The sequence below is a fragment of the Megascapheus bottae genome, chromosome 17 (genome assembly GCF_031878675.1).
Source record: "Megascapheus bottae isolate mThoBot1 chromosome 17, mThoBot2.hap1, whole genome shotgun sequence".
NCBI lineage: Eukaryota > Metazoa > Chordata > Mammalia > Rodentia > Geomyidae > Megascapheus > Megascapheus bottae.
Window position 1 is genome coordinate 33230168 of NC_143525.1, and position 27937 is coordinate 33258104.

The following is a 27937-nucleotide window of genomic DNA, read 5'->3' on the forward strand; positions in this document are numbered from 1 at the left end:
ATGTGGCTCCACCTGGTGGCCCTTGTGGGCCTTCACTACCTGCCGATGCAGAGAGGCAGGTGACCAGCCACTTCCAGGACAAGTACGTCTGCATCACAGGCTGTGACTCCGGCTTTGAGAACCTGCTGGGCAGATAGCTGGACATGCTGGCTGCGTGTCTGATGGAGAAGAGGGCTGAACAGCTGTCTTCAGACAGGCTGAAGACCGTGATCCTGGATGTCACCAACACAGAGAGCTTTGCTGCAGCCACCCAGTGGCTAAGGGAGCGTGTGGGGGGTCACAGGGCTTTGGGGCTTGGTGGGCAATGCCGGCATTTACACACCAATGGCCTACTTTGAGTGGCAGAAATTTGATGACTGTATGGACATCCTCAACGTGAACCTCCTTGGTTTGGTTCAGGTAACCTTGAGCGTGCTTCCCTTGATAAGGAGAGCAAAGGGGAGAATTTTCAATGTCGCTAGTGTAATGGGAAAAAAAATTGCTATAAATGGAGGAGCCTATTCTATGTCCAGGTTTGGAGTTGAAGGGTTTTCAGATATACTTAAGCATGAACTTCAAGGTTGAAATAACCAATCTGAAGTTGTCTCAAGAGAATAACACAAACCTGGGAAGAAACTCGTATGCATAGTAAGGAGCCCTGTGGACAGAAATTTGGGGATTGCAATTGAAAAAATGGTTAACGTGTAGCTCAGACCTGCATCTGGTCACTGCATGGAGCAGTCACCTTTGTACTCGATATTGGGCTGGCTGGGGTGCCCATTTTGTCTTCATCCCACTCTCTTATTTACCTCCATAAGTGGCAGACGACATATTGACCAGATAAAACCCAAACCAGCCAAGACAACCTGAAAACAACAACGATAACCTGATTCCGTTGTTCTTGAAATGAATGAAGAGTAAATCAGAAACACGTCGTTTGTGTCTCAGTAATCCAGTCTGTTTGTAACAATGCATTTTCTTGCCTAAAAAACACGTCGTTTGTGTCTCAGTAATCCAGTCTGTTTGTAACAATGCATTTTCTTGCCTAAACTGATTTAACTGTCATCCTGTTTGAGTTCCAGAGAGCCATCATTTGCTACATTTAGGTGAGAGATCATTATTATTTTACCCACTTTTAAAATGAGAATGTTTCCAACATGTACTATTCTTGCCTTATTAAATACTTACATGAAACCAAAAAAAAAAAGAGGTTGGAAGACTAAAAACTATATCCTGTAAAGGTCAAACCATCTAAGCAAGACAGATGCAGAGCTGTTTGAACATTAAAAAATCTTGAGCCTTGCATAGGGGAATACTTACCCCATTCTCTGCCTGTACCTGCCATTAAACGCATGTCATCCCTGTCTCCTTACACAGACCCTCTAAAAGCCTTGAGTCCAACCCCACCCCACCCCACACAACCTCCATACCCGAAGGAAGGTCTGTGTCCCTTCCTGCCAAATAAACAGTCCTGGCCTGTTGAGACTGAGTCCAGCCAGTTTCCTTCCTCTCTCTTCCATTTTCTGAATAATCCTTCCTTTCCTTCTTCCTTCACACATGTCAACCCTGCATGTGGCCTAAACACTTTTTCTTTTTTTGTAATGGGGCTTGAACTCAGGGTCTGGGTGTAATACCTTAGATTTTTCCACTTAAGGCTGGCACTCTACCATTGTAGTCACAGCTCCATTTCCTGTTGTGGGGTGATTACCTGGAGAAAAGAGTCTCAAAGATTTTCCTGCCTGGGCTGGCTTTGAATGTGATCCTCGGATCTCAGCTTCCTGAGTATCCAGGATTACAGGTGTAAGCCATCACCATCCAGCATGGTCTGAAGACTTTCTCTATTTCTGCAATGTCTTTTTTCTATGCTTCACTAGCACAACTCCCCCCCCCACACACACAAATCTCCATAGGGTATGTGTTCCCCAGATGTGTTAGACAGCTTGCAATTACTGTAACAAATATCTGAGATAAATTAGCAAGAGGAAAGAAAGGTCTATGGTCACCTGCTTTTGGTGTCTTGGGGCCGTGATATCCTAGTACATCATGGCAGGAGTTTGTGGTAAAAAAAAAAAAAAAAAAAGGCATCTTTACCTCTAGGGTGGCGGGGGAGCAAAGGGACAAGGCCCAATATCTCCTTCAAGGGCATGCCCTCAGTGACCTGACTTTGTTCCACTAGTCCACAGTTCCTAAACATTCTTCCACTGGTCAGGAGCGTGGCCTAGTGGTAGAGTGCTCACCTAGCATGCACGAAGCCCTGGGGTGGATTCCTTGGTACCACGTAATCAGAAAAAGCCAGAAGTAGTGCTGTGGTTCAAGTGGCAGAGCACTAGCCTTGAGCAAAAAGTCCAAGGACAGGGGCTGAGAGTTTGACCTAGTGGTAAGAGTGCTTGCCTAGCATGCACGGAGACCCGGGTTTGATTCCTCAGCACCCCACATACATAGAAAAAGCCAGAAGCGGTGCTGTGGCTCAAGTGGTAGAGCGCTAGCCTTGAGAAAGCCCAAGGACAGTGCTCAGGCCCTGAGCTCTAGCCACAGGACTGGCAAAAAAAAAAAAAAGATTCTGCCACTGCCCCTTAAAATCTAAACTTTTAATGGGCTTTGGGGAGAGATCGGCAGGCATCTATACTATTCCAGCCGGAGAAAAGGACCACCACCAGTGTTCTCTTCCATCAGCTACTTGTGTTTAAAGGAAAAGCATTAAAAGTCAGACTGGGGGCTGGGAATGTGGCTTAGTGGTAGAGTACTTGCCTAGCATGCATGAAGCCCAGGGTTCAATTCCTCAGCACAACATAGAAAAAGCTGAAGATTGAGCTGTGGCTCAAGTGGTAGAGTGCTAGCTTTGAACAAAAGAAGCTCAGGGCCCTGAGTTCAAGCTCCAGGACTAGCCAAAAAGAAAAAGAAAAAAAGACTGGATGCTGAGCAGCAATGGCTCACATCAGTAATACTCTATTAGGAATCTAAGGATCACAGTTCAAAGCCAGCCAGGCAGGAAAGTCTGTGAGTCTCTTCTCTCCACTAAAACTATAAATTAATTTATTAATTAAATTCATTAAAAAGAAAAAAAAACCAGGTACCAGTAGCTCATGTCTATAGTCTTAGCTATTCAGGAGACTGAGATCTGAGGATCCCTGTTCAAAGCTAGCCAGGGCAGAGAAACTTCCGAGATACTCTTATCCCCTATTAATAACTCAAAAACCAGACTTGGTGCTGTGGCTAAAGTGGTAGAATGCTAGCTTGACCACAGACAAGCTCAAAGACAGCACTCAGGCCCTGAGTTCAAGCCCCACAACTAACAATAACAACAAAGAAGTCATAAGTGGAGCTGTGACTCAAATGGAAGAGGGATAGCCTGGAGCGCGAGGGAGCACACGCACGCACACACACGCACGCACACGCACACACACGCACACAGATACACAAAGAAAAACCAGACGAGGTGTTTCGGAGGCACCAGGAAAAAGGCATTTAGTGGTGGATTTTGCTCTTTAGTGATGGGGCAAAAAGCCAACTACTCAACTGTTTCACTGTGAAACTTCCAAATGTTAGCTGTAGAATTTTGTTTTGAAGTCTTTTAGCTTCTCCAGATAAGAAAACTTTAGTCTTCTTCCGCCTGGAGGCAGGAAACTTCTTCCAGCCTTTCTGTGCAGGACTCCATGCCTCTTCTCCGCCCTTTACCATACATACCTCTGCTCCACTGCCTAATTTGGCCAAATCTTCCTCCCCACTCCCCTTTCTGTGTCTTGTGTCGCTGGCCTCAAATCTGAGATCCTCCTGTGTCAACCTCCTTAGTACTGAGATTACAGGCATGCTCCACTGCACCTATCCCTTCTCTCCTCCACACCGAGGTCTGAACTCAGGACCTCTTGCCTGATGGACAGGCACTCCACCACTTGAGTTATGGCTTCAACCCTTCCTTCTTCCTTTCCTATCATCTTAGTCGAACCTCAAAAAGGAGGAGAAGGAAGGCACATTCAGTTCATCATTATTAACCACAAAACCCCAACATTCTTCAAAGCTTTTCTGCCGTTTTGTGGAAAACAAGCAGTTGAGGGCCAGGAAGGAGCAGAAACAAGAAAGCTAGGCAGGAGGCCCTTGCCACAGCAAAGGCAGTGATGTGAATGACTAGGATGGGTGAGGTAGCCATGGAGACAGCGGAAAATAGATGACTGGAAACCTTGTTAACTGGGCACCAGTAGCTCACCCTGTAAACCTCCCTACTCAGGAGGCTGAGATTTGAGGATCATAGTTCAAAGCCAGCTTAGGTAAGAATGTCAATGAGATTCTTACCTTCATACAACTACCAAAAGGCTGGAAGTGAAGGTTTAGCTCAAGTGTTAGAGCACCAGGCTTGAGCAAAATAAAATTCAGGGATAGCACCCAGGCCCTGAGTTCAAACGCCAGTACTAACATCAAAAAAGGGAGGGGCATCATTAATCATTCAAGCCCACAAAATGGAGGGGGTGGTTTCAGTGGGTCCGAAATTCTTTGCTAGTCCTCACTTTTAGGGGATAGAACTTCAGTTTCCACCACTGGCTTGTATGCTAGCGTCAGTGACTCATTTGTAAAAAACACAGCCAAGGGGAACCTGGTAGAAGTTCAGTGTGTGACTTCCCGGATAAGGTGAGACTGAGCTGAAGGCTCTTCTCTGCTCTGCCTCTTAGTCACTCAGCTGCTGCTTTCTGAGGCCCCTCAGGTTGCTCTGCGGAGACTGAGGCATCTGGCTAACCATCCTCAGTGAGAGCCAGGCCAGTGTGTGGTCCCCTGGGGAACAGGCCCTCCAGCTGTTCAATGACTGCATCTAGCTGACATCCTCACTGTAGCCCTAAGGGGTCATGTGCTTCTAGCTCTTGACTCAGAGATGCCATTAAAATGTGAGATAACTGTTGATTATTGAAGCCACTAAGCTTGTGGGGCTAATGTGTTACACAGCAATGGATGACTAATACAGGAGGAAGAGGAAAGATAGAGCCTGGAATTTGGGGCTTGAGCACCTCATAAAGGAAAACAGTGTTAGCTGAGTAAAGAAGTCTGGGAGAGGAAAAAGTAGAAACCAAGATACTAGCTGGGTGTGGTGGTACATACCTCTAATTCCAGCACTTGGGAGGGAAGCAGGAGGATCAGGAATTCTAAGCCAGCTCGGTGCTAGTGGCTCAAGATTGTAATCTTAGCTACTCTGGGAGCTGAGATTGAGGATATCAGTTTGAAGCCAACACAGGTAGAAAAGCCCCCATGAGACTCTTATTTCCAATTAACCACTCAAAAACTGGAAGCAGTGGCTGGGAATTTGGCTTAGTAATAGAGTGTTTGCCTAGCATTCACAAAGACCCAGGTTTGATTCCTCTGTGCGCCACATACATAGAAAAAGCCGGAAGTGGTACTGTGGCTTAAATGGTAGAGTTCTAGCCTTGAGAAAGCCCAAGGACAGCACTCAGGCCCTGCATTCAAGCTCCAGGACTGGCCAAAAGCAAACAAACAAACAAACTGAAACTGGTGCTATGGCTACAGTGGTAGAAGTGGTAGCCCACTGGCCTTGAGCACAAACAGGCTCAGAGACAGAGCCCAGGCCCTGAGTTCAAGCCCCAGGACTTGTGTGTTATGCGTGTGTGTTAGAGAAAGAGAGAGGGAGAGAGAGGGAGAATTCAGTGCCTGGACGCAGTCTCTAACCTCTTTTGCTCAAAGCCTGTGGAGTGACAGCTCCACTCTGGCTTTTTGTGATTAGAGATAAGAATCCCCCAAACTTGCCCACCTGACTGACTTCAAACGTGGATCCTCAGATCTCAGCCTCCTGAATAGCTAGGATTAAAGCCATGAGCCACTGGCGCCCAGCTGATCCATGCCTTTTGACTTTAAAGGAGCAGTATGCAAATTATATTCAAAGAAATATGAAGATGAAATGCAAATCATACCAGGAATGAGTATCTGTTCTTTTTGAGTCAACAGCTCAGGCACTTGTGGGTGAACCCTCCCCAGATTTCTCCTTGGGTTACAGGGGTCAGGAATTCTTGAGATAGTGTCACTAAACAGAAGCAGGGCATGACTTCTCCAAGGCAAACATGGTCCAGATAAGAACTAATAGGAATATCCTAGGAACACAGGGGTATAATAAAGACTCCCATTACTTCTCAAGCTCAGCACTCTGGAGGTTTCCACTGGGTACGTGTTTATGGACAGGTTTCCTGTGCACTGTAGGATGTTTACAACATCCCTGGCTCTTTCCATCAGATAAATGTCCCTCCCACGTAACCCCTGACTTAGACAAACAAAAATGTCCCAAGACATTGCCAAATGTGGGGGAGGGCGTAAAATTACCCCAGCTCAAAATGGCCACTCAAGTTTGGAGTGGTAGTGTATGCCTGTAATTCTAGTGCTCAGGAGACTGCAGCAGGAGAATGAAGAACTCAAGACCATCCTGGGCTACATAGTAATACCCTATCTCAAAAACAAAGCAAAAAGAAAGGAATAGAGGGGGGGAGGGAGGGATGGAGAGAGGGAGGAGAGAAAGAGAGAGGAAGAAAGAGGGGAAAAATGAGGGAGAGAGGTAGGGAGGGAAGAAGAAAGGACACCAAAATTTTAAGATTGAGGACTGGGAGTTTGGCCTAGTGGTAGAGTACTTGCCTAGCATGCACAAAGACACGGATTCAATTCCTCCATACCACATACATAGAAAAAGCCGGAAGTGGTGCTGTGGCTCAAATGGTAGAGCTCTAGCCCTGAGAAAGTCCAAGGACAGTGCTCAGGCCCTGCGTTCAAGCTCTAGGACTGGCAAAGAGAGAGAGAGAGAGAGAGAGAGAGAGAGAGAGAGAGAGAGAGAGAGAGAGAGAGAGAGAGAGAGAGAGAGAGAGAGAGAGAGAGAAAAGAAAGCCCAAGAACAGGGCTGAGGGCATGAGTTCAAGCCCCGGGGGAGAAAAAAAAAGTATATTGTTGAGTCCTTTAGATGAGTCAACATGCTGAGCAAGCTAAGGATTTAGCTCAAAGGACCAATATTCATACCTTTGTATTTTGGAGACTGCAGTCTCTAAAGATTCTCTTCTAGTTTTTGTTTGTTTGTTTATGCTAGTCCTGGGACTTGAAATCAAGACCTGAGTGCCATTCTTGAGCTCTTTTGTGCAAGACTAGCACCCTACACTTGAGCCACAGCTCTACTTACGGCTTTTTGGTGGTTAATTGGAAATAAGAGTCTCTGGACTTGTCCGCCTGGTCTGGTTTTAAACTACAATCCTCAGATCTCAGCCTCCTGAGTAGCTAGGATTAAATGATGCGTCACTCGTTCCTGATTCTCTCCTTTCCACCAAGCGAAGTCTTCCCTGAGGTGTAGCCTGCACTCTGAGCATGCGTTATAATTCAGTTCTACCATGATCAAGGTCACTTCCCAACACCCACCACAGTGCTGAGTTTCTTTTTAGCGCTATTTAACCTTTTTGTTTGTTTGTTTTGACTTTTGTTTTTGTGCTGGTCCTAAGGCTTGAACTCAGGGTCTGGGCATTGTCCCTGAGCACTTCTGCTCAATGCTAGTGCTCTACCTCTTGATCCACAGCTCCACTTCTGGCTTTTTGGTGGTTAATTGGAGATAAGAGTCTTGCAGAGCTGGGCGCGGTGGCTCACGCCTGTAATCCCAGCTACTCAGGAGACTGAGATCTGAAGATCAAGGTTCAAAGCCAGCCCGGGCACAAAAGGACCTGAGACTTTTTTATGTGTGTGTGCCAGTCCTGGACCTTGAGCTCAGGGCCTGAGCACTGTCCTTGGACTTTCTCAAGGCTAGAGCTCTACCACTTGAGCCTCAGCACCACTTCTGGCTTTTTTTTCTATATATGTGTTACCTAGGAATTGAACCCGGGTCTTTGTGCATGCTAGGCAAGCACTCTACCACTAGGCCAAACTCCCAGCCAGGACCTGAGACTCCAGTTAACCCCTAGAAAATGGGAAGTAGGTCTTGGCTCAAGGGTAGGAGGTGGGTGGCCTTGTGCTAAAGAGTTCAGGGATAGCACCAGGCTCAGAGTTCAAGCCCCATGACCCACAGAGAGAGAGAGAGACAGAGACAGAGACAGAGAGACAGAGACAGAGAGGCAGAGAGAGAGATACACAGAGACACAGAGAGACAGAGACAGACACACAGAGGATTGGGGGGATGACATTTTCTGAAAAGAAATATATTCTTTCCAGACAACCATGGTTCATGTGTATAATCCTAGCTGCTCAGGAGATTGAAATCTGAGGACTGCAGTTCAAAGCCAGCACAGTCAGGAAAGTCTGTGAGACTTTTATCTACAATTAACTACTAGAAAACCAGAAGTGGTGCTGTGGTTCAAAGTGGTAAAGTGCTAACCTTGAGCAAGAGAGCTCAGGGACAACACCTAGGCCCTGAGTTCAAGCTCCAGGACCCACATATTTCTGTAACAATACCCTGCTAAGCCTAGAGTCCTGAGGGACCTCTGGCAATCCCAGGGGTGTGAGAGAGGGAGGCAGAGGGAGGATGAGCAGGCTGGGCTCCTGGGTTCCCACACTCAGTTGGCCCTCAGTTTCTCAGCCCTTGTTGGTTCTATTTCTCTATTTCTTTGTGATATCCTTTGGACAAAAAGTCCCAAAGGGGTTAGGCTGAGGGAAATGGGGACCAAGACATGAGAAAGGGTATCAATATATGTGAAGTAATGCACCTTCTATCTGGTGAATATAATGTAACCCTTTTATTAGTTATAATAAAAATATATATGAAAAAAAGTCCCAAAGGGTGACTGAAAACTGCTAGGCTAGATGGGAAATCCTGAGCTGAAGTGTGTGGCTTTGGTGGCTGGGTGGTGGCCCTTCAGAGCCCTCTGTGGCTTCCTTCCCAGCTCCTGGTCACCAATGAGTGACAGGAATTCGTGGGAGAGAGTCTCACTCCACGTATATGCTTAGGGTATGGAGGAAAGCAGCAGATCAGACCATGAAGCCCAAGTCACAAGGATTTCTATTAATCCCTACCCTCTAGCGGATCAGTACTAGACACCAGAAAGAACTTCCCAACCAGGCCGTCTATGGGAGAAGCAGTAGTGAAGCACGTTGGTATTGTCTAGGGTAGATCTGTGCTTCCCACATCTGTCTTTCCCTGCCCCCCCACTTTCTCCTTCTCCTGTCCCCCACCAAGGCTGAGTCCAGAAATCTCACACAGATAAAGCCTGAACCTCAGCAAAGAGTGGGGGAGCAGGACCTGAGGCCTTGCCCCACCCCGCTGTCTTTGAGCTCCTTTCTGTTCAAGCCTGGCCAGGCAGCAACAGAATGTGTGGGGATCTTGTTCCCCAGAGGCCTGGGGGATGGAACGTCCTCTCCCTTCTTTCTCCGGTCACTAAACCCTCTGGACACAGACATAATCGGGTGTTTCATGCTTCGAAAGGGTCAGAATGAAAGGCCTGTGTCTGTCTGCTCCCCGCACCCCCACCCCATCTTCAGATTTTTGCATCTGCCTTTGGGCCAGAGCCTCCTTTCCTCCTCCTTCCATTCCCATCCTGCCCTCCAAACACAGGATTGTACACAACGCTCTGTGCAGCTGGCCACTGACTCAGATCTCTCACATGCGAGGCAAGAAGGCTGGGCACAGAGGGCTCACATAGCAGCCAGACCCTGTGGTCCCCTACATAATGGGTGCTGGGTACAGGGGACCCGTGGTGAGAAGATGAGTTTCTCCAAAGGTCCCTATGGCCTCAAAAGGCTTCTTCACATTGGAGGAAGAACACTAAAATAGCCAAATCCTGGGAAAGTTGTTGGACCCAAGAAGCAATTTCAAACCAGGAGCTGGTGATTCAGGCCTATAAATCCTAGCTAGCTACTCAGGAGGCTGAGATCTGAGGACTGCAGTTCTAAACCAACCAGGGTAGATAAATCTGAGACACTCTTATCTCCAATTAATCAGCAAAAGGCCACTGGAGCCTGGGTGCTGGTAGCTCATGCCTATAACCCTAGCTACTCAGGAGGCTAAGATCTGAGGATCGTGGTTTAAAGCTAGCCCAAGCAGGAAAGTCTGTGAGACTCTTATCTCCAAGTAACCTCCCGAAAACCAGAGGTAGAGCTGTGGGTCCAAGTGGTGAAGTTCTAGCCTTGAGCAAAAGAGCTCAGGGAAAGTACCCAGACTCCAAGTTCAAGCCCCATGATAGAAGAAGAGGAGGAGGAGAGGAGGAGGAGGAGGAAAAGAAAGAGGAAGAAGAAGAAGCCACCACCACCATTGGAGGTGTGGCTCAAGTGGCAGAGTGCTGGTGTTGAGCAAAAAATGCCAAAGGACCGTGCCCAGTGTCTGTACCAAGGTGGTGGCAGGGAGGGAAAAGAAGTAACTCCAAATCAGGGCTCATCTTCCCTGTGTGTCCCAGGGAAGGAACGGACATTCTCTGCACAGGCGCTGGAACTAATCTCCTACATATTCTCAGCATCACCTTGCTACCCTACCCCAATGCTGAAGGCCAAATAAACAGCTAGAAACTGGCATCATCATGCTCCAGCTCCTCAGACATGTGTCCCACCACCACCACTCGTGAGCAACCATTCCGGGGTCTGACATTCTGTCAGTTTCACACCACAGCCTAGAGCCCCAGCCAGAAGCACTTCCTGGATAAAATATGAAACATGCAAATCTGAGACAGTGCCTTAACGAGCGACAGACTGCACCACCACAGCCTGGCAAAGGAGACACACGCCGTCCGGGGGTGGGGAGGTATATATAGATATAGACGTTGGCTCTATCTGTGCAGTGCGTGTGTGAGGCAAGGAACAGATGATGGAAAACTACTGCACGGCCTCTAGCTGGGGTGGCCTAGGATCTGAGGCTGAAAGGAAGGGAGGTCAAGTGGGAGCCCCAAAGCTGAGCTCAGAGGAGGGGTGACAAAAGCCCTTTGTGCAATGCAATTCTGTGCAGTGGGGGTTGGGGGCAGAGACTCAGGCAGGAGAATGAGCACTTGATTTTGGAAAAGGAAACTGGTTCAAAGCAAAGCCTCAGTATGGAGGAGCAAACAGAGGAGAGAGGAAACGGAAATCTTGGGATCACAAGGAGCACATCTCAACCCATAGTAGAGCCATTGGGGCCTCTAATGTGGTACCATGCCAGCCCAGGATTCCATGGAGCTCATGTCAGTAGGGTTCCTGCCTTAGTCTGCTTGGACCAATGTGGAATCAGCACTGCGGTTCACACCTGATCTGAGGCTCACGGCTCTAAGCCAGCCCAGGTAGGAAAATCTACGGGACTTTTATCTCCAATTAACCACCAAAAGAAGCCAGAAGTGGAGCTGTGGTTCAAGTGGTAGAGTGCTAGCCTTGAACAAAAACACTCAGGGACAGCACTCAAGCCCTGAGTTCAAGCCCTCGTACACACACACACACACACACACACACACACTGGCAGGTCTCAAACTGAAATGTACGTAGGATCACCAGAGGTCTTGTTGACAAAGCTGGCTCTAACCCCTGAAGTGGGGGGGAGGCTGGGCGCAGTCTGGAGGTCCAGGCTGTGGCCCAGTCAGAGATGAGTGTCGATGAAGAATTAAAGTCACAGGAGGTCTTCTGGACACAGGCACATACAGAACCCAAAGCAATGCAGAGGGTCTCAAAGCCCAGAGGGGTTAGCTCTAGAGTGGAGGTGACGCTGGCATCTGTCCGTGGTAGTTGAACAGGTCAAGGACTGAAAACTCCATGGTACCTGCATTGCCCCACATTGATCTAAAGGCCCAGGCCTGAGCATCACAGAGTCCAGAGCCGCCTCAGAAGTTGCTTCTAAGACAGAGCTCCTAAGAAGACACTCACAGGGCCTGGACTGGCCTTGACACCAAGGAGGCTGGTGCTGTCACAACAGGATGCACATACTGCTTTACAATAATACAGAGCCAGGCGCAAGGGCTACTCAGAAGGCTGGGGTCTGAAGATCATGGTTTGAAGCTTCACTAGGTAGAAAAAAAAAAAAACATGAGTTTTTTTTTTGGTGGGTCATGTGGCTTGAACTCAGCCGGGGTGCTGTCCCTGAGCTCTTCAGCTCAAGGTTACCCCCCTACCCCTGGGTCTGGGGGTTGTCCTTGAGTTCTTCAGCTCAAGGCTACCACCCTACCCTTGAGCTAAGCCCCAGTTCCATTTTCTAGAGGTAAATTGGAGATAAGTCTCAGGTCCTTTTGTGTCCAGGCTGGCTTTGAACCTTGATCCTCAGATCTCAGCCCACTGAGTAGCTAGGATGACAGGTGTGAGCCACCGTGCCCAACTGAGACTTTTTAGTGCTGAATGGAAATACAAGGCCCTGAGTTCAAGCTCTAATACCCCTACACACAGATAAAGAGACAGAAAGCAAAGTGCAGGGCCGAAGGCATGGTTCAAGTGATAGAGAACCAGAAGACCAAGTAAGCCCAGTGACCATAAAACCCTAAGCTCAAACCCTAGTACCACCAAAGTACCACCTAGTACTACAGTGGTAGTCCCATTGGTTCAGGGGTGACAGCGCTGAGCAGACCTGGGTTGACAAGCATCGGAAATAGTGCACAGTGAGGGAGGGTCTTCCCATGAACGAACACCTCAGGATGCATAAGGCAGAGGAAGGGACAGGAGAAAGCTGGAGGAGGAAGGCACAGGCACCAGGGCGTGTGCCAGCCCCGGCTGCTGTGGGCTGCCTGCTGCTGTGGGCTGAGTGCTACTTGGCTGGGCCCAGTTGGAAGGTGCTGAAAGAGGAGGTGCCACTGTGCCAGCTCAGATGGAGGAGGAAGTGGGAAGGCGGAGGCAGGATGGGCAGCGGGCCCAGGCATGGGATAGCATTCCTCTTTCAGGGAGGCCAGGCCCAGGAGGGTCCAGTGTCCTGCCCACTTCCCACTCTCATCACACAGGGGTCCCGTGGGCTATCCACCCCAGGAGAAGGGCGCCCAGCACTGAGGGAACAGACAAACAGGCTTTCCTCTTCGGGAATTCTCATCTCAAGAACAGAAGGCTCTTTCTAGCACCAGGTCCCTGAACAGGCGCCCTGTCCTTCCACATCCTCCAGGGACCAGGGAAAAACAAAGCAGGTCCCTAGCAAAGCCCTCTCCCAATAGCTGGTGAGAAGTGATGTGTCTTTGCTTAATGAAGTCCAGTCCCCCCTCACCTGTCTGCTAGATGGCCTCCCCCCCTGTGGACTTTAGGCTGTTCCTGGGCCAGGGTGGGGAGGCAGGATCAGAGCACAACCATCCTCCAGCCACATCTGGCTTCAGGAGGGGATGCCAATCCTTCTTCCAAGGAAGACACTTTTTCTTTGGGGTGTGTGTGTGTGTGTGTGTGTGTGTGTGTGTGTGTGTGTGTGTTTATGCCGGCATTTAATCTGTTGTAGGGCTTGAACTCAGGGCCTGGACACTTTCCCTGAGGTCTTTTGCTCTAGACTAACACTCTACCACTTGGAGTCACAGTTCCATTTCTAGTTTTCTGGAGGGTTAATTAGAGATAAGAGTTGCATGGACCTTGTGGCCCAGGCTGGCTTTGAACTGTGATCCTCAGATCTCAGCTTCCTGAGTTCTCTAGGATTACAGGTGTGAGCCACCCCACAAGTAGATACTTTCCATGATCAAAGTCCCAGACAGCTGTTTTGTGCGAGCAGCTCATCTCAAGCCAGGACCAATAGAGCAGCAGGCCAGGATGAATGGTTCTGTCTTTTCCACTACTTCCTCTACCCCACAATGGTGATCCCTGTGACACAAAGTCCCCCCTCTCCGAGCCTCCCTCTTTGGCCTCTCCCTCCAGGGAGGATGTCAGGAAGAGGCTGGGGTCTCCAGGTCCACTCCCAGCCCCTCCCCCTTCCCAGCCATCTTTCCCCATCAACCTGTTTCTACTGGAGAATCGATCATGACCCGCTCGTACTCCTGTCTCCAGGCTGACCTAGTTTCTACCTCGACATCCTTACTCACTGCAAGAAAATAAAGCTACATAATCAAGAGACACACTGCGCGTGCTTGCGATACACCAACAAGGAACTTACGTGACTCTGGACATGCATGTGTTTGGGAAAACACATTCAGAATGGTGCCCAAGTATATCCAAGGGCATCTTCCCAGTTCAGGAACCCACCCAAGGGCTACACAGGACTCAACAGACACGTGAAGACACACAGGAACTCATGCAAGGTGCAGGCAAGAGTTTCCAACAAGAGCAATTCTCCATTCCCTCTCCAGCTCCTGCTCCTATGTCCCTATCTTCTAGGCCACCAAAGCACTAGAAACACTGCAAGAGGCCTTCTTCGTGCCCTGTCATCAGAGAGCCCCAAACCTGGGAACAGGTCCCGAGCCTCCTCCCTCCCTCCACTGTGTCTGTCTCAGGGAACTGCACAAGCCTTATTTCCCCAGGTACCCCATGAGACTCAGGTAAGAGACCCTTCCCTTGGTTGTTTTATTGTGCCCTTCCTGGGGCTTGAACTCTGGGCTTGTGCTGTCCCAGAGTTGGTGTTTTACCACTTGAGCCACAGCTCCATTTCTCCTTTGTTTTGTCAGTCATGGGGCTTGAACACAGGGCCTGGGCACTGACCTCTGAGGCCTTTTGTGCTCAAGGTTAGTGGTGTTCTACACTTAGGCCACAGCACCACTTCCATTTTCTTAAGTGGTTAATTAGAAGAGTCTCACGGGCTGGCTTCTGCCCTGGCTGGCTTCAAACTGTGATCCTTAGATTTCAGCCTTCTGATTACAGGCATGGCCCATCAGCCAGCGCCTGGAATACTTCTGTTTTTTGTTTGTTTGTTTGTTTTGTTTTGCTGGCTTATTTGTTTCTTGAGATAGGATGTACCTGGATAGTTCAGACTTTCTCTAACTCTAGATCTTCCTGTCTGCCTTACTCTCCCAAGGACCAGGACATACAGGGATGCACCATCAGGCCCGGCTCCAGAACTCCCCTGTAACCCAAGTCTTGGTCTCCTTCAGGACAGGCAGCCTAAGAGCTGCCTGCAAAATTCAGCAGGCAGGAAGCTTCCTCTGACCAGCTCCCTCTCCTCCCCTCCTGCACACATCCATGCTTGGCCATCTGCTGTGGAGTTCTGAACTTCACCCACCCGTCTTCAGCTTCAGCGTCCTTCCTGGTTCCGTCCATCCCTTAGCTCCATCCTTTCATCCTCACCCTGACTCTCCTAATGCTCTTTGGCCTCCTCTGCTGAAGTGAGAGCTCCCCCACCCCAGCCCGGGTCTCTGCCTGCGGCACTCCTGGACTATTATGAGCCGCACTAGAACAAAAAGGCCCCTGCCCAGGAAGTTTGTACATCCTCAGCTCTGGTGTCCAGCCTTCTCCCCTCCATCAGGGTGTCCCTCCTCTCACCATCTCATCTCCTACCAGCGCCTCAGTCCTCTTCCTTCTTCTCCTCCCCACCACACCCCTCAACCTGGTCTCCCACTTCTCCCCGAAAGTGGAAGCTGTCTAGAAAGTTCTCCCCTGCTCTCTCCCCCCTCCACAGCTGTTTCCAGGCTCCCTTCTGAGAAGTGCGAACTTGTGCACTGGCACACACACACACACACACACACACACACACACACACAAGTGTGCACAGGGGAACACACTCCCCCTCCCAGTCCATCTGAACTCTAGGTCCCTCCGAAAGGCCTCGTTCAGCCTCTGACCTGTAGCCTCAACTTTCAACCTCTCCTAACTCATCATTTCAGCTGATGTTTGCAGGACCACACTGCTTTCTCCCTCTCTTGCCTCTGTGTGTGTGGTCCTGGGGCTTAAACAGAGGGCCTGACACTGTCCTTGAGCTTTTTTTGCTCAAGGTTAGGCTAATGCTCTACTATTTGAGCCACAGCTCCACTTCTGGCTTTTTGCTGATTAATTGGAGGTAAGAGTCTTACGGACTTTCCTGCCTGAGCTTGTTTTGAACCTTCATCCTCAGATCTCAGCCTCCTGAATAGCTAGGATTACAGGCGTGAGTCGTCAGCACCCAGCAATATTTTTTTTTATTAGTTAGGCTAATTAGCTAGGTTATGATTAACAGCATCAGCTTTGTCTGGCCTATAGTAAAGTGATCCGAAAAAGAAAAGACTGCAATTTAAAAAAAGTAAAGTCTGAGCTGGGATCTGGTGGCTCATGCCTTGTAATCTTAGCTACTCAGGAGGCTAAGATCTGAGAATCACGGTTCCAAGTCAACCCAGGAACCAGAGTCCATAGATTCTTATTTCCAAGTAATCACCAAAAAGTAAGAAAGGGAAGTGGCTCAAATAATGAAGGACCAGACTTGAGCAGAAAAAGCTAAGGGACAGTGTCCAGGCCCCGAAGTCGAACCCCAGGACTGGCAAAAACAACAACAACAACACAGAAAAGAAATAAAGAAAATAAGGTAAAGTGCATTTCTTTCTTGAGTTCTTAAGAACTCAAGATCAGGAGCAAGTTTGCAAGCAAGGCTCCTTCCACGTGCCTGTGTGCTACCCCCTCGGGCACTGTCTCATGACCAAAGCTGGTTGTCTGCCATGCTGGAGTCCTGCCAGCTAACAGGGGAAAGGAAAGGGCAGACAAAAAAGACCCCTAGAGCTTCAAACCCAGGTTCTTGCAAAGGGAACATACCACTGCCCCCTGTAGCCCATTGATGGGAATGACGTCCCCTGTCTGCACAGCGGCTGGGAAGCCCTGCAGTGCTGCTGCTGCTGGTGGACAGCCAGGAGTAGTTGCTGGAGCTTCCGTGGCACCTCCCCCTGCTCCCTGGTCACAGGAATGGCCCTCGGGGTTCTATGGTTGCCTTTCTTCTCCCTCATGCACATACCCTGGCCCTTCAGGTACAACCCCGTGCTCATGGCTGCAAAAATCCAACTCCCTGAGAGAGCCTCTCCTTTGAGGGGTTGATCAGGGACAATTCCAGCAAGTCTAGCCCATGCCAGGCCTGGCATGTGTGCTCTACATAGGCCTCTCCCCTTTGCTTCCTTTCAGATCCTCGTAGCCCTGGACTCCCTGCCTCTACCCTGAACATACCACACTCAGATATTCTGAATGCACTCCTGTTTGGTGCCCCCTCTCCCCGCAAGTCCTTGAGCTTTCTCAAGGCTAATGTTCTACTGCTTGAGCCACAGCACCACTTCCAGCTTTTTCTGTGTATGTGATACTGAGGAATCAAACCCAGGGCTTCGTGCATGCTAGGCAAGCACTCTACCACTAGGCTATACTCCTGGTCCCTGTGCTTGGCTTTTTCTGCTCAAGGCTGGTACTCTACCACCATGAGCAATTGTGTTAACCAAGCAGCAGGGGTGTATCCTCTGGCCATAATGGTGAAAGAAAGAGACCACCTCATAGCCAGGCGCAGTACTCAGGCCTATAATAGTAGCTACTCAGGAGGCTGAGATCTGAGGATCACAGTTCAAAGCTAGCCTGGCAATACAAAGCTGTAAGACTCTTATCTCCAATTAATCATTAGAAAATGGGAAGTGGGACTATGGCTCAAGGGTAGGGTGGTAGCCTTGAGCTAAAGAGCCAAGGGGTAGGATGTTAGTCTTGAGCTCAAGAGCTTAAGGACAGCACCCAGGCCCAGAGTTCAAGCTCCATGCCTCCCCACCCAAAGGAAGAAAGGAAGAAAGGAAGAAAGAAAGAAAGAAAGAAAGAAAGAAAGAAAGAAAGAAAGAAAGGGAAAGAAACCACCCCTTCACTTCCAAAAATACCTTCTATTTTGTAAGTAAAAATCAGACCAAATGGATCTGTGGTGAGGGGGCCAGCATGGTGAAGGGATGGACCCTCAAGAACTTGGAAATATGGTGGCCTTCCATGAGGGCTACACAGATATGCATACCCGTGAACATTGTTCAAGATGAACTTCACAAATGTGCATGTGGGATGACTTCACAATATTTGTTTAGTGGGGAGCAGTGCTGGGGTTTGAACTTGTAGCCTCTGATACTACTTGAATCTTACCCCCAAGCCCTTTATTGCTTTATTTTCTTCTGATAGTCTGCATGTTGGAAGCATGCAAGGAAGAAAAGTCCATAGATTTTTTTTTTTTTGCCAGTCCTGGGCTTGAGCTCAGGGCCTGAGCACTGTCCTTGGACTTTCTCAAGGCTAGAGCTCTACCACTTGAGCCTCAGCACCACTTCCTGCTTTTTTTCTATGTATGTGGTACCGAGGAATCAAACCCGGGTCTTCATGCATGCTAGGCAAGCACTTTAACCACTAGGCCAAACTCCTGGCCCCAAGTCCATAGATTCTTATCTCCAATTAATTACCAAAAAGTAAGATGTGGAAGTGGCTCAAATAATGAAGTACTAGACTTGATCAGAAAAAGCTAAGGGACAGTGAGTGTCCAGATCCCAAATTCCAACTCCAGTACTGGGGGGGAGGGGGAAACAGAAAAGAAAAAAGAAAGAAAGAAAATAAGAAGGTAAAGTGCATTTCTTTCTTGGTTCCAAGAACTCAACATCAGGAGCAAGTTTGCTCTCACAGCCATCCAGAGACTCAGGCTCCTTCCACTCTCCTGTGCGCTGCCCCCTCAGGCACTGTCTCATGACGTCTCTCTGGACATCACTTCTCCTATCGACCTTTCCCCACATGGTAGGGGTGATAGCTGCATCCCAGCACTCTTGCCTTATTTTTATCAGTTGAAATGATGTTTCATAAACTTTATGCCCAGGATAGTCTCTTCCAAAACTCCACTTTCAGAGCAAGGATTATAGGTGTGAGCCACCAAGCCCATCTCACATAAGTTTATTTGTTTTTTTTTCTTTCCTTCTTTCCTTTTCTTTTTCTTTTTTGCCAGTCCTGGGGCTTGAATGCAGGGCCTGGGCACTGTCCCTGAGCTTCTTTTTTAGTGCTCTACCATTTGAGCCAAAGCACAGCTTCCGGCTTTTTCTGTGTAGATGGTACTGGGGAATGGAACCAGGGCTCTGTGCAAGCTAGGCAAGCACTCTAGCTGTTTGTTTGTTTGTTGTTTTTGCCTTATTTTTTTCTCCAGTGCTGGCAATCAAACCCAAGGACTCATGCATGTTAGGTAAATGCTCTACCACTGACCCATACTCTCAGTTCCCTGTATTTGAAGTACTCTCATTTTGTAATAAATCATCCATGGATAAAAAGCCCCTTAGAATTCCCTGATTTCAGGTGGTGGCACTGAGGTCCAGAGAGGGGAAAGCACTCAGCTGGGGTTGCCAGTACATCTGTGGAGAGCTCACCCTGAGCAGGGAACCATGTCCTGCCTCTCTCATGCACTATAGCTACATCTGGAGCAGGCTCCTTGCCTTTGTATCTCTGCACAGAGGGGTGCTGGTGCATATTGGCGGGAGGCAGGAGAGGACTACCTCCCCTCATATCTGGCTATACTGCTGGGGTGGTGAAACATGGCAGTATTGTGGTCATTGAGAAAACAAACTGGAGGGGCACAATTCTGTAGCTCCATGGGCTTAACTTCTGATGAACTTAGCTTTTTTCATTGGCCTACCCCAGTGTGGATCTGAGAATTAAATGATCGCCTAAGCATATAGTCCTTGAACAATGCCTGGCTCCCAGCATGTACCTAAAAGTCTTTGCTATAACAACAACTATCAGAAACAGACCAGAGCTAACCTCTCTTCCTTCACAGGCACATCAATTAGCCTCTCCAAATCCCACTTCCCCATTTGTTAAACAGATAATATTAACTGACACCTGAAGGTTTCTAAAGTGCAGGAACTACATCTGTTGTTCTAAAGGCCTTGGCACAGGGCTCAGCCTTGGAAGGTACTCAGATGCTTGGGAGAACTAATTCCTTCTCCCACTCTGACCAGTTATCCTCCTCTGGTGCTAGCAGACAGTGGCATCTAGTGGAAAAAATTTGGAACTTCATGTTGGCCAAGTGTAAGTGAAGTCCTTTAAATAAAACATTTTGAATCTTCATTCTCAGTTCAGCAAGCATTCATTAACTGCCCGCTGTATAACGAACACTGACCCAGAACCTAGAAGCAAGAGATGAAAGACAGTCATTGTAGTCAATATATAAGATGCTTAAAAATGAACCAAGGGGCCAGGAGTTTGGCTTAGCATGCAGGAAGATTAGGGTTCGATTCCTCAGTGCCATATACATAGAAAAAGATAGAAATGGTGCTGTGGCTCAAGTGGTAGAGCGCTAGCCTTCAGAAAACCCAAGGACAGTGCTCAGGCCCTGAGTTCAAGCCCCAGGACTGGCCAGGCACTGGTGGCTCATACCTGTAATCCTAGCTATTCAGGAGGCTGAGACCTGAGGATAATGATTCAAAGCCATGCTGGACAGGAAAGTCTTTGAGACTCTTATTTTTCAGTAAACTACTCATAAAAGGCTGGAAGTAGTGGACCATTAGCCTTGAGTAAAAAGTTCAGGGTCAGTACCCAGATCCTGAGTTCAAGCCCCCTGACAAAAAAATTAATTTAAATAAATAAATAAAAGCCAGGTGCAGTGGCTCATGCCTGTAATCTTAGCTACTCAGGAGGCTGAGATCTGAGGATCAAAAGGACCTGAGACTCTTATCTCCAATTAACCTCCAGAAAACAGGAAGTTGGGCTTGACTCAAGGGGAGGGTGGTAGCCTTGAGCTGAAGAGCTCAGGAACAACACCCAGGCTAAGTTCAAGCCCCTTCACCTACCAAAAAAAAAAAAAAAGTGGGGGCTGGGAATGTGGCTCAGTAGTAGAGTGGTTGCCTAGCATGCACAAAGCCCTGGGTTTGAATACTCAGTACCACATAAACAGAAAAAAACAAAAGTGGTGCTGTGGCTTAAGTGGTAGAGTGGTAGCTTTGAGCAAAAGAAGCTCAGGGACAGTGCCCAAGCCCTGAGTTCAAGCCCAGGACTGCCCCCCCACACAAAAAAAGAGGGGAAGGGGGAAATGGGAGGAAGCAAAGGCAGGAGTAAAAATGTCCAAGAATCATAAACTCATAATCTGACTTAGAAAACGTGCAACTCCTTAAAAATAACAATTAAAAAAAATCAAACTGGATGCAGCGACTTATGTATTCTAGCTACTCAGGAGGCTGAGATCTGAGGATCACAGGTCAGAGTCAGCCCAGACACTAAGACATCCATGAGAATCTTACTTCCAATTAATCTCCAGAAAACCAGAAGTGGCCCGGTGCCTCAAAGGCACAGTGCTCAGGGCCCGAGCACTGTCCTTGGGCTTTCTCGTGGTTAATACTCTGCCACTTGAGCCACAGCACCACCGCTGGCTTTTTCTATGTATGTAGTATGTAGTCCCAAGGGATTGAACCCAGATCTTCATGCATGCTAGGCAAGCACTCTACCACAAGGCCAAACTCCTGGCCCCTCAAATGGGCTTTAGAGAAGGGAAAGGAAGGGGTGAGTGGCTCAGGAAGGAAGTGCATTTCAGTTTGGTAGAGACCTTTGAAGAGAGACAAGCCTGGGAGTGTCCATCAGTGTCATGGAGAAACCCACAGGATTCTCAGGATGGGGAAGTAGCCATTAGATTTGCTGTTACAGTGACCCTGGCACAAGGAATTTCAAGGGAAGAAGCCAGGATGCAAAGGCTAAAGCGAGTGAAGTTGGTAAGGCTGCCTGAAGAAAGATGCTAAGCAGAGGAGACTGAGGTGAGCTGAGGATGTATTACTTGGGGTGGGGGTCTCCGCAGAGACCCTGAAGAGGGGTAAGAAAACCCCCAGAGATGGAAGGAAAGCAAGACCTGGGACCTCAAGTCCCAAGAGATGAGGAGGGGAAGGAAGGAAATGGGGACAGTGGATGCCTGAGGAGTCCTGGAGCTCCGGGCTGGGGCTGGGACCTTAGCAGTTCCCTCCCTTCTCCGAGGGGCTGATCTAGCATCATTCAGGCAGGCAAGGGAGACAGAAGGGTTAGTAATGAGTTCCTTTCTCTTTCTGCAGATCAGGGTCCTAGCTCCTGCATTCTGTCCACCCAAACCCAACACTTGTTCCATTCTGTGCTTCCTCCCTTGAAGATGACCTGCTTCTGCAGGGGACTGAGTTTACCCAGGAAGTTAAATGGTAGGACATTAAAATGTCCCAATCCCCAGCCCTATAAGGGTGACCTTATTTAGAAAAGGGGCCTTGAATAAGGAAAATGAAGTATGTAACCTGTGGGTAGGGTTGGGAGGGGGAAATTGGGAAAAAACAAAGGGATGACATTGTCCAAAAAAAAAGTACTCATTACCTAACTTATGTACACCACCTTAATAACTTTTACATATTTTTTAAAAATTGCCATCTGCTGATGGCTCACACCTGTAATCCTAGCTACTCGAGGCAGAGATCTGAGACCTCAGTTCAAAGCCAGCTCAGCCAGGAAAGTCCATGAGACTTTTCTTTTGTCTTTTCTATTTTTGGTACTGGGCTTCAAACCCAGACATTGCACTTGCTAGGCAAGTACTTTGGCATATAGCTACATCCCATTCCTCCATGAGACTCTTACCACCAACTAAACAACAGAAAATCACTTTGAGCTGTGGCTCAAAGTGGTAGAATGCTAGCTTTGGGCAAAAAAAGCTCTGAGTTCAAGTTCCTCATCTCTGTCCCCACTCCCACAACAAAGAAAAATTAAAGAAAAGGGGTCTTGAAAACGTAATGAAGGGCTGGGAATGTGGCTTAAGTGGTAGACTGCTTGCGAAATCCTGAGTTCAATTCCTCAGTATCATATAAACAGAAAAAGCTGGAAGTGGTGCCATGGCTCAAATGGTAGAGCGCTAGCCTCCAAGCACAAAGAGGCTCAATAATAAGGCCCAGGTACTGAGTTCAAGTGGCAGTACTGAAAAAGGGTGTGGAGGGAGCTGGGAGTTTGGCCTAGTGGTAGAGTGATTGCCTAGCATGCACAGAGACCTGGGTTCAATTCCTTAGTATCACATACACAGAAAAAAAAAAAGCCAGAAGTGGTGCTGTGGCACAAGTGGTAGAACTCTAGCCTTGAGAAGAAAAAAAAAGCCCAAGTCCAAGCACAGTGCTCAGGCCTGAGTTCAAGCCCCAGGACTGACAAAAAAAAAAGAAAAAGAGAAGAGAGGGGAAGAGTGGGAGAGAAAGGAGAGAGTAAGGAAATAAAGAATGCCAAGATGAGATCAACTTACACCATTAGATTATTAGGTGGGCTCAAAGCTACAGAGAGGGTCTCCATAGAGACTAAGTGGAGCTGGAGACCAAATAGAACTTAGAACCACCAAAAGTTGGTTAAAGACAACAACTTCCCTCTAGAGCTTTTGGGGAGCACAGCATGTGACACCTTCATTTTGAGTTTCTGCACAAGTGTAAGAGAATAAGCTTTCACATCAAGTTTGTGGTGATTTGCTATAGCAGACCTAGAAAATGAATCTGGCTCAGTATTCTGTAAAATGGCGAAAGCTTGCAGGGATACCAACAGCCCTCATTCAGCCAAGAGGGAGGTCCTAGGTCTAACAGGTGTAAGTCTATGTGCATGTTTAAACGTAAAAGGCTGCTAGGTGCTGGTGGCTCACATTTGTAATCTTGCCAGCTCAGGAGACTGAGATCTGAGGATCTCAGTAAGAAGCCAGCCCAGGCAATAAGCTGGCACAAGTGCTACCCCTGAGAAAAAGAAGCTCAGAGACAGTGCCTAGGCCAGAATTCAAGCTCTAGAACCAGCAAAAATAAAAAAATAAACAAGTACACTTAGGCCATTTCTCCAAGATTAAGTGTTTAAGGAGGGGTTGAAATTCCCCATCCCCCTGTTTCTTCCCCCCTCTCCCCCCCACCCCCTCTCGGAGCAGGTCCCACAAAGAAAGGGAGTTTAAGAGACTTGTATCTTCCTTCCCTAAGAGCTGGAAGCAGGCTGGAAGCTACATCAGGGCCAAAGCCCACCCAAACCATGTCAGCAACAGTAAGGCGATTTTGAGTAAACCTTTTACAATTTCTTCCCACAAACATGCCCTCTTCAGAGGGGACTCTCTGGTCTGCCTTCTTCCTCTTTCTCCATTCATGGGGGCAAGATGAGATGGAGATGGATATCCCTTAACCTCGATGAAATGAAGGCACTCTCCCACCAGCCTTCTTCTTCCCCACAACACAGCTGGAGGGGGGGAGGGGAGGTCAGCAGGGTTCATAAAGGCCAGATGTTAAGGCAAAAGACAGGGGCACACACCCGCCTCACAACCCCCCCCCCCAAAAAAAATAAAAGAATCAACTCCCTCATTAGGGAAGAAAAATGAAAGGAGACAATTTTGAAAACAAACACAACTTTTGTGGTCCAAAACAGTTTTTCTCAAGAATCTGCTCTATGCAAACAATAACAACTTTTTACAAAGCATTTTCACAGAAAAGGAGACAAGTCCTTCCCCGGGAGGCCCCACGTGGGAATTGTTCCTCCCTCACCAGGTTTTAGGGAAGGAGGGGTCATCTAGCCACTAACGAGTGCAGGGTGGGCAGATGTGAGAGCCAGGCCAGCTGCCTTCACACCCCACTTTCTATCTCCCCAGCACCTGGCCTCCCTGGACCTCACCTTGGGCAGTGATCCAGGGCTGACTCAGGAGCCCTCCTGGCCAGGGTGTGGTCCAAGCCTAACTCCTCCAAGAAAACAGAACCTCTGACCCTAAACCTAATCCCCTGGCCCAGCCCCTTTCGGATCCATCAGCTCCCTGACAACTCCAGAATGCCTCAGGCTAAGGAGGAAGCTGAAGGCAGTTCCTCCCCACCTTGCCGCTCCTAGGCCCAGAAGGCTCCCAAGGGCCCTTTCCTTTACCCCTTGCAACTGGTTTTGTCACCTCTCTTTACAGGGGCTGGGTTTTGGGGTCCAAAGAATGGATTCAGGTTGGTCCTCTACCTCCAACCCCCTCCCATCCAGAAATCGGTGGAAGAGGACCTCGAAAGGCGACTTGTTTGGTCTGATTTTATTGATTTCTTCCACCTTCCATTACTTTCCCTAGGACAATCTCAAGCCCCTTCCCCAAGCAAAGTGTGGGTGGGGAGAAGAGGACATACCTCCACCCAGCTCCTGGTAGAAGGGCAAAGGCGGGGGGAGCGTTCTGACGAGGTGGAGGGGGTCTTTTTTCACCGGTGAGACCTTATGAACCGAAAGCAAACCGAAAAATGAAAAGGAAACTCCACAACTGGACAAAAGAGTTTGATGGCAGAGACAGAAGCTCTCACCGAGCAGGGGGGGGTCACCTGAACTGGGGGGGAGGGGAGGGCAACGCTAAAAGGGAACAGGAAAGAGGTGACCCGCCTCTTTCTCTCCACCGTGACTCCACTGGTGCAAAGAGTGCTGGGAAAGGCTAAGGAGAGCGAAGGGTTAAAGGTCTGGGCCGCTGGGGGTGGGGGATGCCCCCAGGGAGCTGCCAATCACCTTCCCACCCCCACCACAGCCCCCACACCCCCAGGCCTGCCTTCTGACACAGAAACAACCGGTTTGTCCATCATCAAGGTCCGAGTCCTCTCCCTTTTTTGGGTCTTTGAGCGGTGGCCTCCTAGCTCCCCCAGGGCGAAGGCCCTGCCCCCGGAGAGCCGAGATGGCCGAGGGGCTGGAATCTGCGTCATTCCCTCGTCTTCACTTTAGCCCACTTCGGACTCCCGCCCTTGGCTCTTCCGCAAAGATGAGTTGGAGGGGACTTCACCCCCAACCTTTCAGATGCTTGAAGATCGCTGTCATCTGAGGTCCCTCTGTCACCCACAGTCTAAAAAAGGTAGAAACAAATATGAGAGTCCAAGAGCTCTCCTCGAGCCCGCAGCTTGGCCATGGCCCCCCAAACTTTCCCCCGATGTCAGATGACGTCCCGCGCTCAGGGTTCTTCCACGTTGACCCTCCAGGACTTGAGGACGGGAGGCTCAGGGACAGCGGGTCCCCCAACCTGCCACCTCCACAATGGGTGGGCAGGCGGTGGCTTGGCGTCTCCCTGGAGGCGAAGCGAGGAGGCCGGCCCCAAGTCTCCATCTTCCCCCACCACCAGGGCCGGGGGGCAGGGGAAGCAGTCGAGGAGACTGAAGGTGCTCGTGGTGGGGAGCGTGGGTGCCGGGCGGCGGGGCTGCAGGCTGCGCTGGGGCGGCGCGGGCCGCCGGCGTTTCTTGGCCGCTCCCCGGGCTGGCCCTTTCGCCGGCGGCCGCTCCGACCCCCGGCGCAGACACGGCGTGTCCAGGGCGAAGCCCTTCGCGTAACACCAAAGTTTCGACCGGCGGATCAGACGATCGAAATGTTCCTGGCGTTGATCGGCGGGCGCGGCCGGAGCTGCGCTGGCCGTCGAGGGGCTACCGGCTTCGGCCTCGGGGGCCGCGGGAGGAGGGTTCCCCTGGTCTTCGGCCTCCTGGCCCGGCCGGGACCGCTCGGGAGCCACCTCGGGAGCGGTGGACTCGGAGGAGAGGCCCGCAGGTGGCGGCGGAGGCTGGGGTCGGAGCTCCCGAGTCGGGCCGGCGGCTGGATCGGGCTGGGACTCGAGCTCCGAAGCTGGTCTAGGCGGAGACGAGGCGGAGCTGCTGGGAGACTCCCGGGGACTCCGGGTCTCGGGGCAGTGGCCGGGAGGTGCGCAGGAGCGAGAGCCGAAGTGCGGGAAACCGCCTCCGCCCTCTTCCTTCTCCCCGCCGCTCCAGCACACCGCAACGTCGGCATCCTCGCCGGCCGGGGAGTCAGGATCGCGGGACCGCCCGGTCTGGTCCCCGAGGTGGCTCGGGGCGTCCGGGGCCCAGCTGCCGGTGCACGGGGAAGCGCGAGGGTCCGGCTCCACCGGGGCCCGTGGCTCCAGCTCCCCAGGCCCCGGGCCCAGGGCGGACGCCCGCGGTTTGGCGAGAGCGCAGAAGGCGAGGGCACGCAGGCAGAGCGGGGAGAACTCCTGGGTCCCACGACGCGGCTTCCGGGCCGTTGGGGAGCAGGGCGACCCTCGCGGGGACGCCGGCACTGCCAGGCGGGGAGGGGGGCACAGAGTCTCCATGGAGCAGCCTGGAAGGGTCCCCACTGAGGGAGCCCTGGTCCCAACGGCGGGCTGCCCAAAGAGCCCACGGGGTAGGGAACATCGCCCCCCCTCGACGGGGAGGTCTCTGCTCACGGCCGCCCCCGGCCCGCCCCCGGGGGGCCGCGGCGTTCCGCCTCCCTCCGCGATCTCGTCACGCGGCCCTCCGGGCGGCCGGACTCCTGGGTCCTTGGGAATCCCGGTACGGTCACCGGATCTTCCCGCCGCCGCCGCCGCCTGCCGCCTGCCGCCGCCGCTGTTGGTTGTGCAGCCCTGGCGGGAGCCCTTCTCAAATCACCCGGAACGTGGAGGCTTGGAAAACAAAGCGGCCGGCGATTACGGGAGGCGGGAAGGACCCCGGCCCGGCACCCGGTCCCCGGGCCCAGGCGGCGGGGAGGGCGCCTTCCGCCCTCACGGCTTCTTTCTTCCCCGCTGGCTCCCGGAGACCGCGTTATAGAGAACTGCCCCCTCGCTGCCCCAATACCAGAGCGGCGGCCGCGAGCCCGCCGCCGATTGGACAGCACCGCCCGTGACGTCAGCGCGACTCCACCCCGCCGGCGGCACCGCCCCCGTCCCCATTCCGCACACAGACACACACACGTGGACCCGGCGCGGCTGGGCGGGCGGGGAGGCGGGAGCGTGCGCGGGTGGGATCGCGGGGGACCCGGGGCGCCGCCGCCGCCGCCGCACGTGGCTCGTTGGCGGCCCGGCGCTGGGTCGTCGTTTTTGTCTCCCCCCCCCTTCGCGGTCCCAGTGTCCGTTTTCTTTCCGCGTCTGTAAAATGGGCCCGTTCCTCTCGGTGCCCTCGGGGCTCCCGGCGCGTCGAGCAGCCGCGCGGATGAATCCCAGGAGACAACGAGGTCGGAGGGGAAGGGCAGGCGATGGCGCGCAGCCAACTTTGCGCAGGCACAACGCCTGGGAGCAGAGTGTGCAGGACCCTGTTCGGGGCCCCTCGAACGCAGCGGGCAGAATAAGTAAATAAATACCCAGTAAACGCCAGCAGCTTGTAGGGTGCGTGGTTAAGGGATCGGTGCAGGCGCACAAGGTGCACCGTGCAGGAAGGGGCGGGGGAGGGGAGTCAGCCGCGGAGGGCGCTGGGCGGCTCGGCCTGGACTCGGGCCTGGGCGGCGTCACTCGAGGCGAGGGGCTGCACCACGCCAGCCCCAGCTCTTCTTTTGGCTCTTTGGCGGTTAACTGGCGCCTCGGGGACTTTGTACC

General features: G+C 50.8%; 1 protein-coding gene and 1 pseudogene across 1 annotated transcript; one reads left to right on the top strand and one right to left on the bottom strand.

Annotated features, from left to right (window-relative positions):
• On the top strand, window positions 1-25338 carry LOC150051663 (17-beta-hydroxysteroid dehydrogenase type 6 pseudogene; annotated as a pseudogene).
• On the bottom strand, window positions 24018-27185 carry Epop (elongin BC and polycomb repressive complex 2 associated protein). Its single transcript, XM_090350730.1, has one exon. The coding sequence runs from the start codon at window positions 26699-26701 to the stop codon at window positions 25562-25564; it is 1140 nt and encodes a 379-aa protein (XP_090206856.1). The 5' UTR covers window positions 26702-27185; the 3' UTR covers window positions 24018-25561.
• Window positions 27186-27937: the final 752 nt, after the last annotated feature.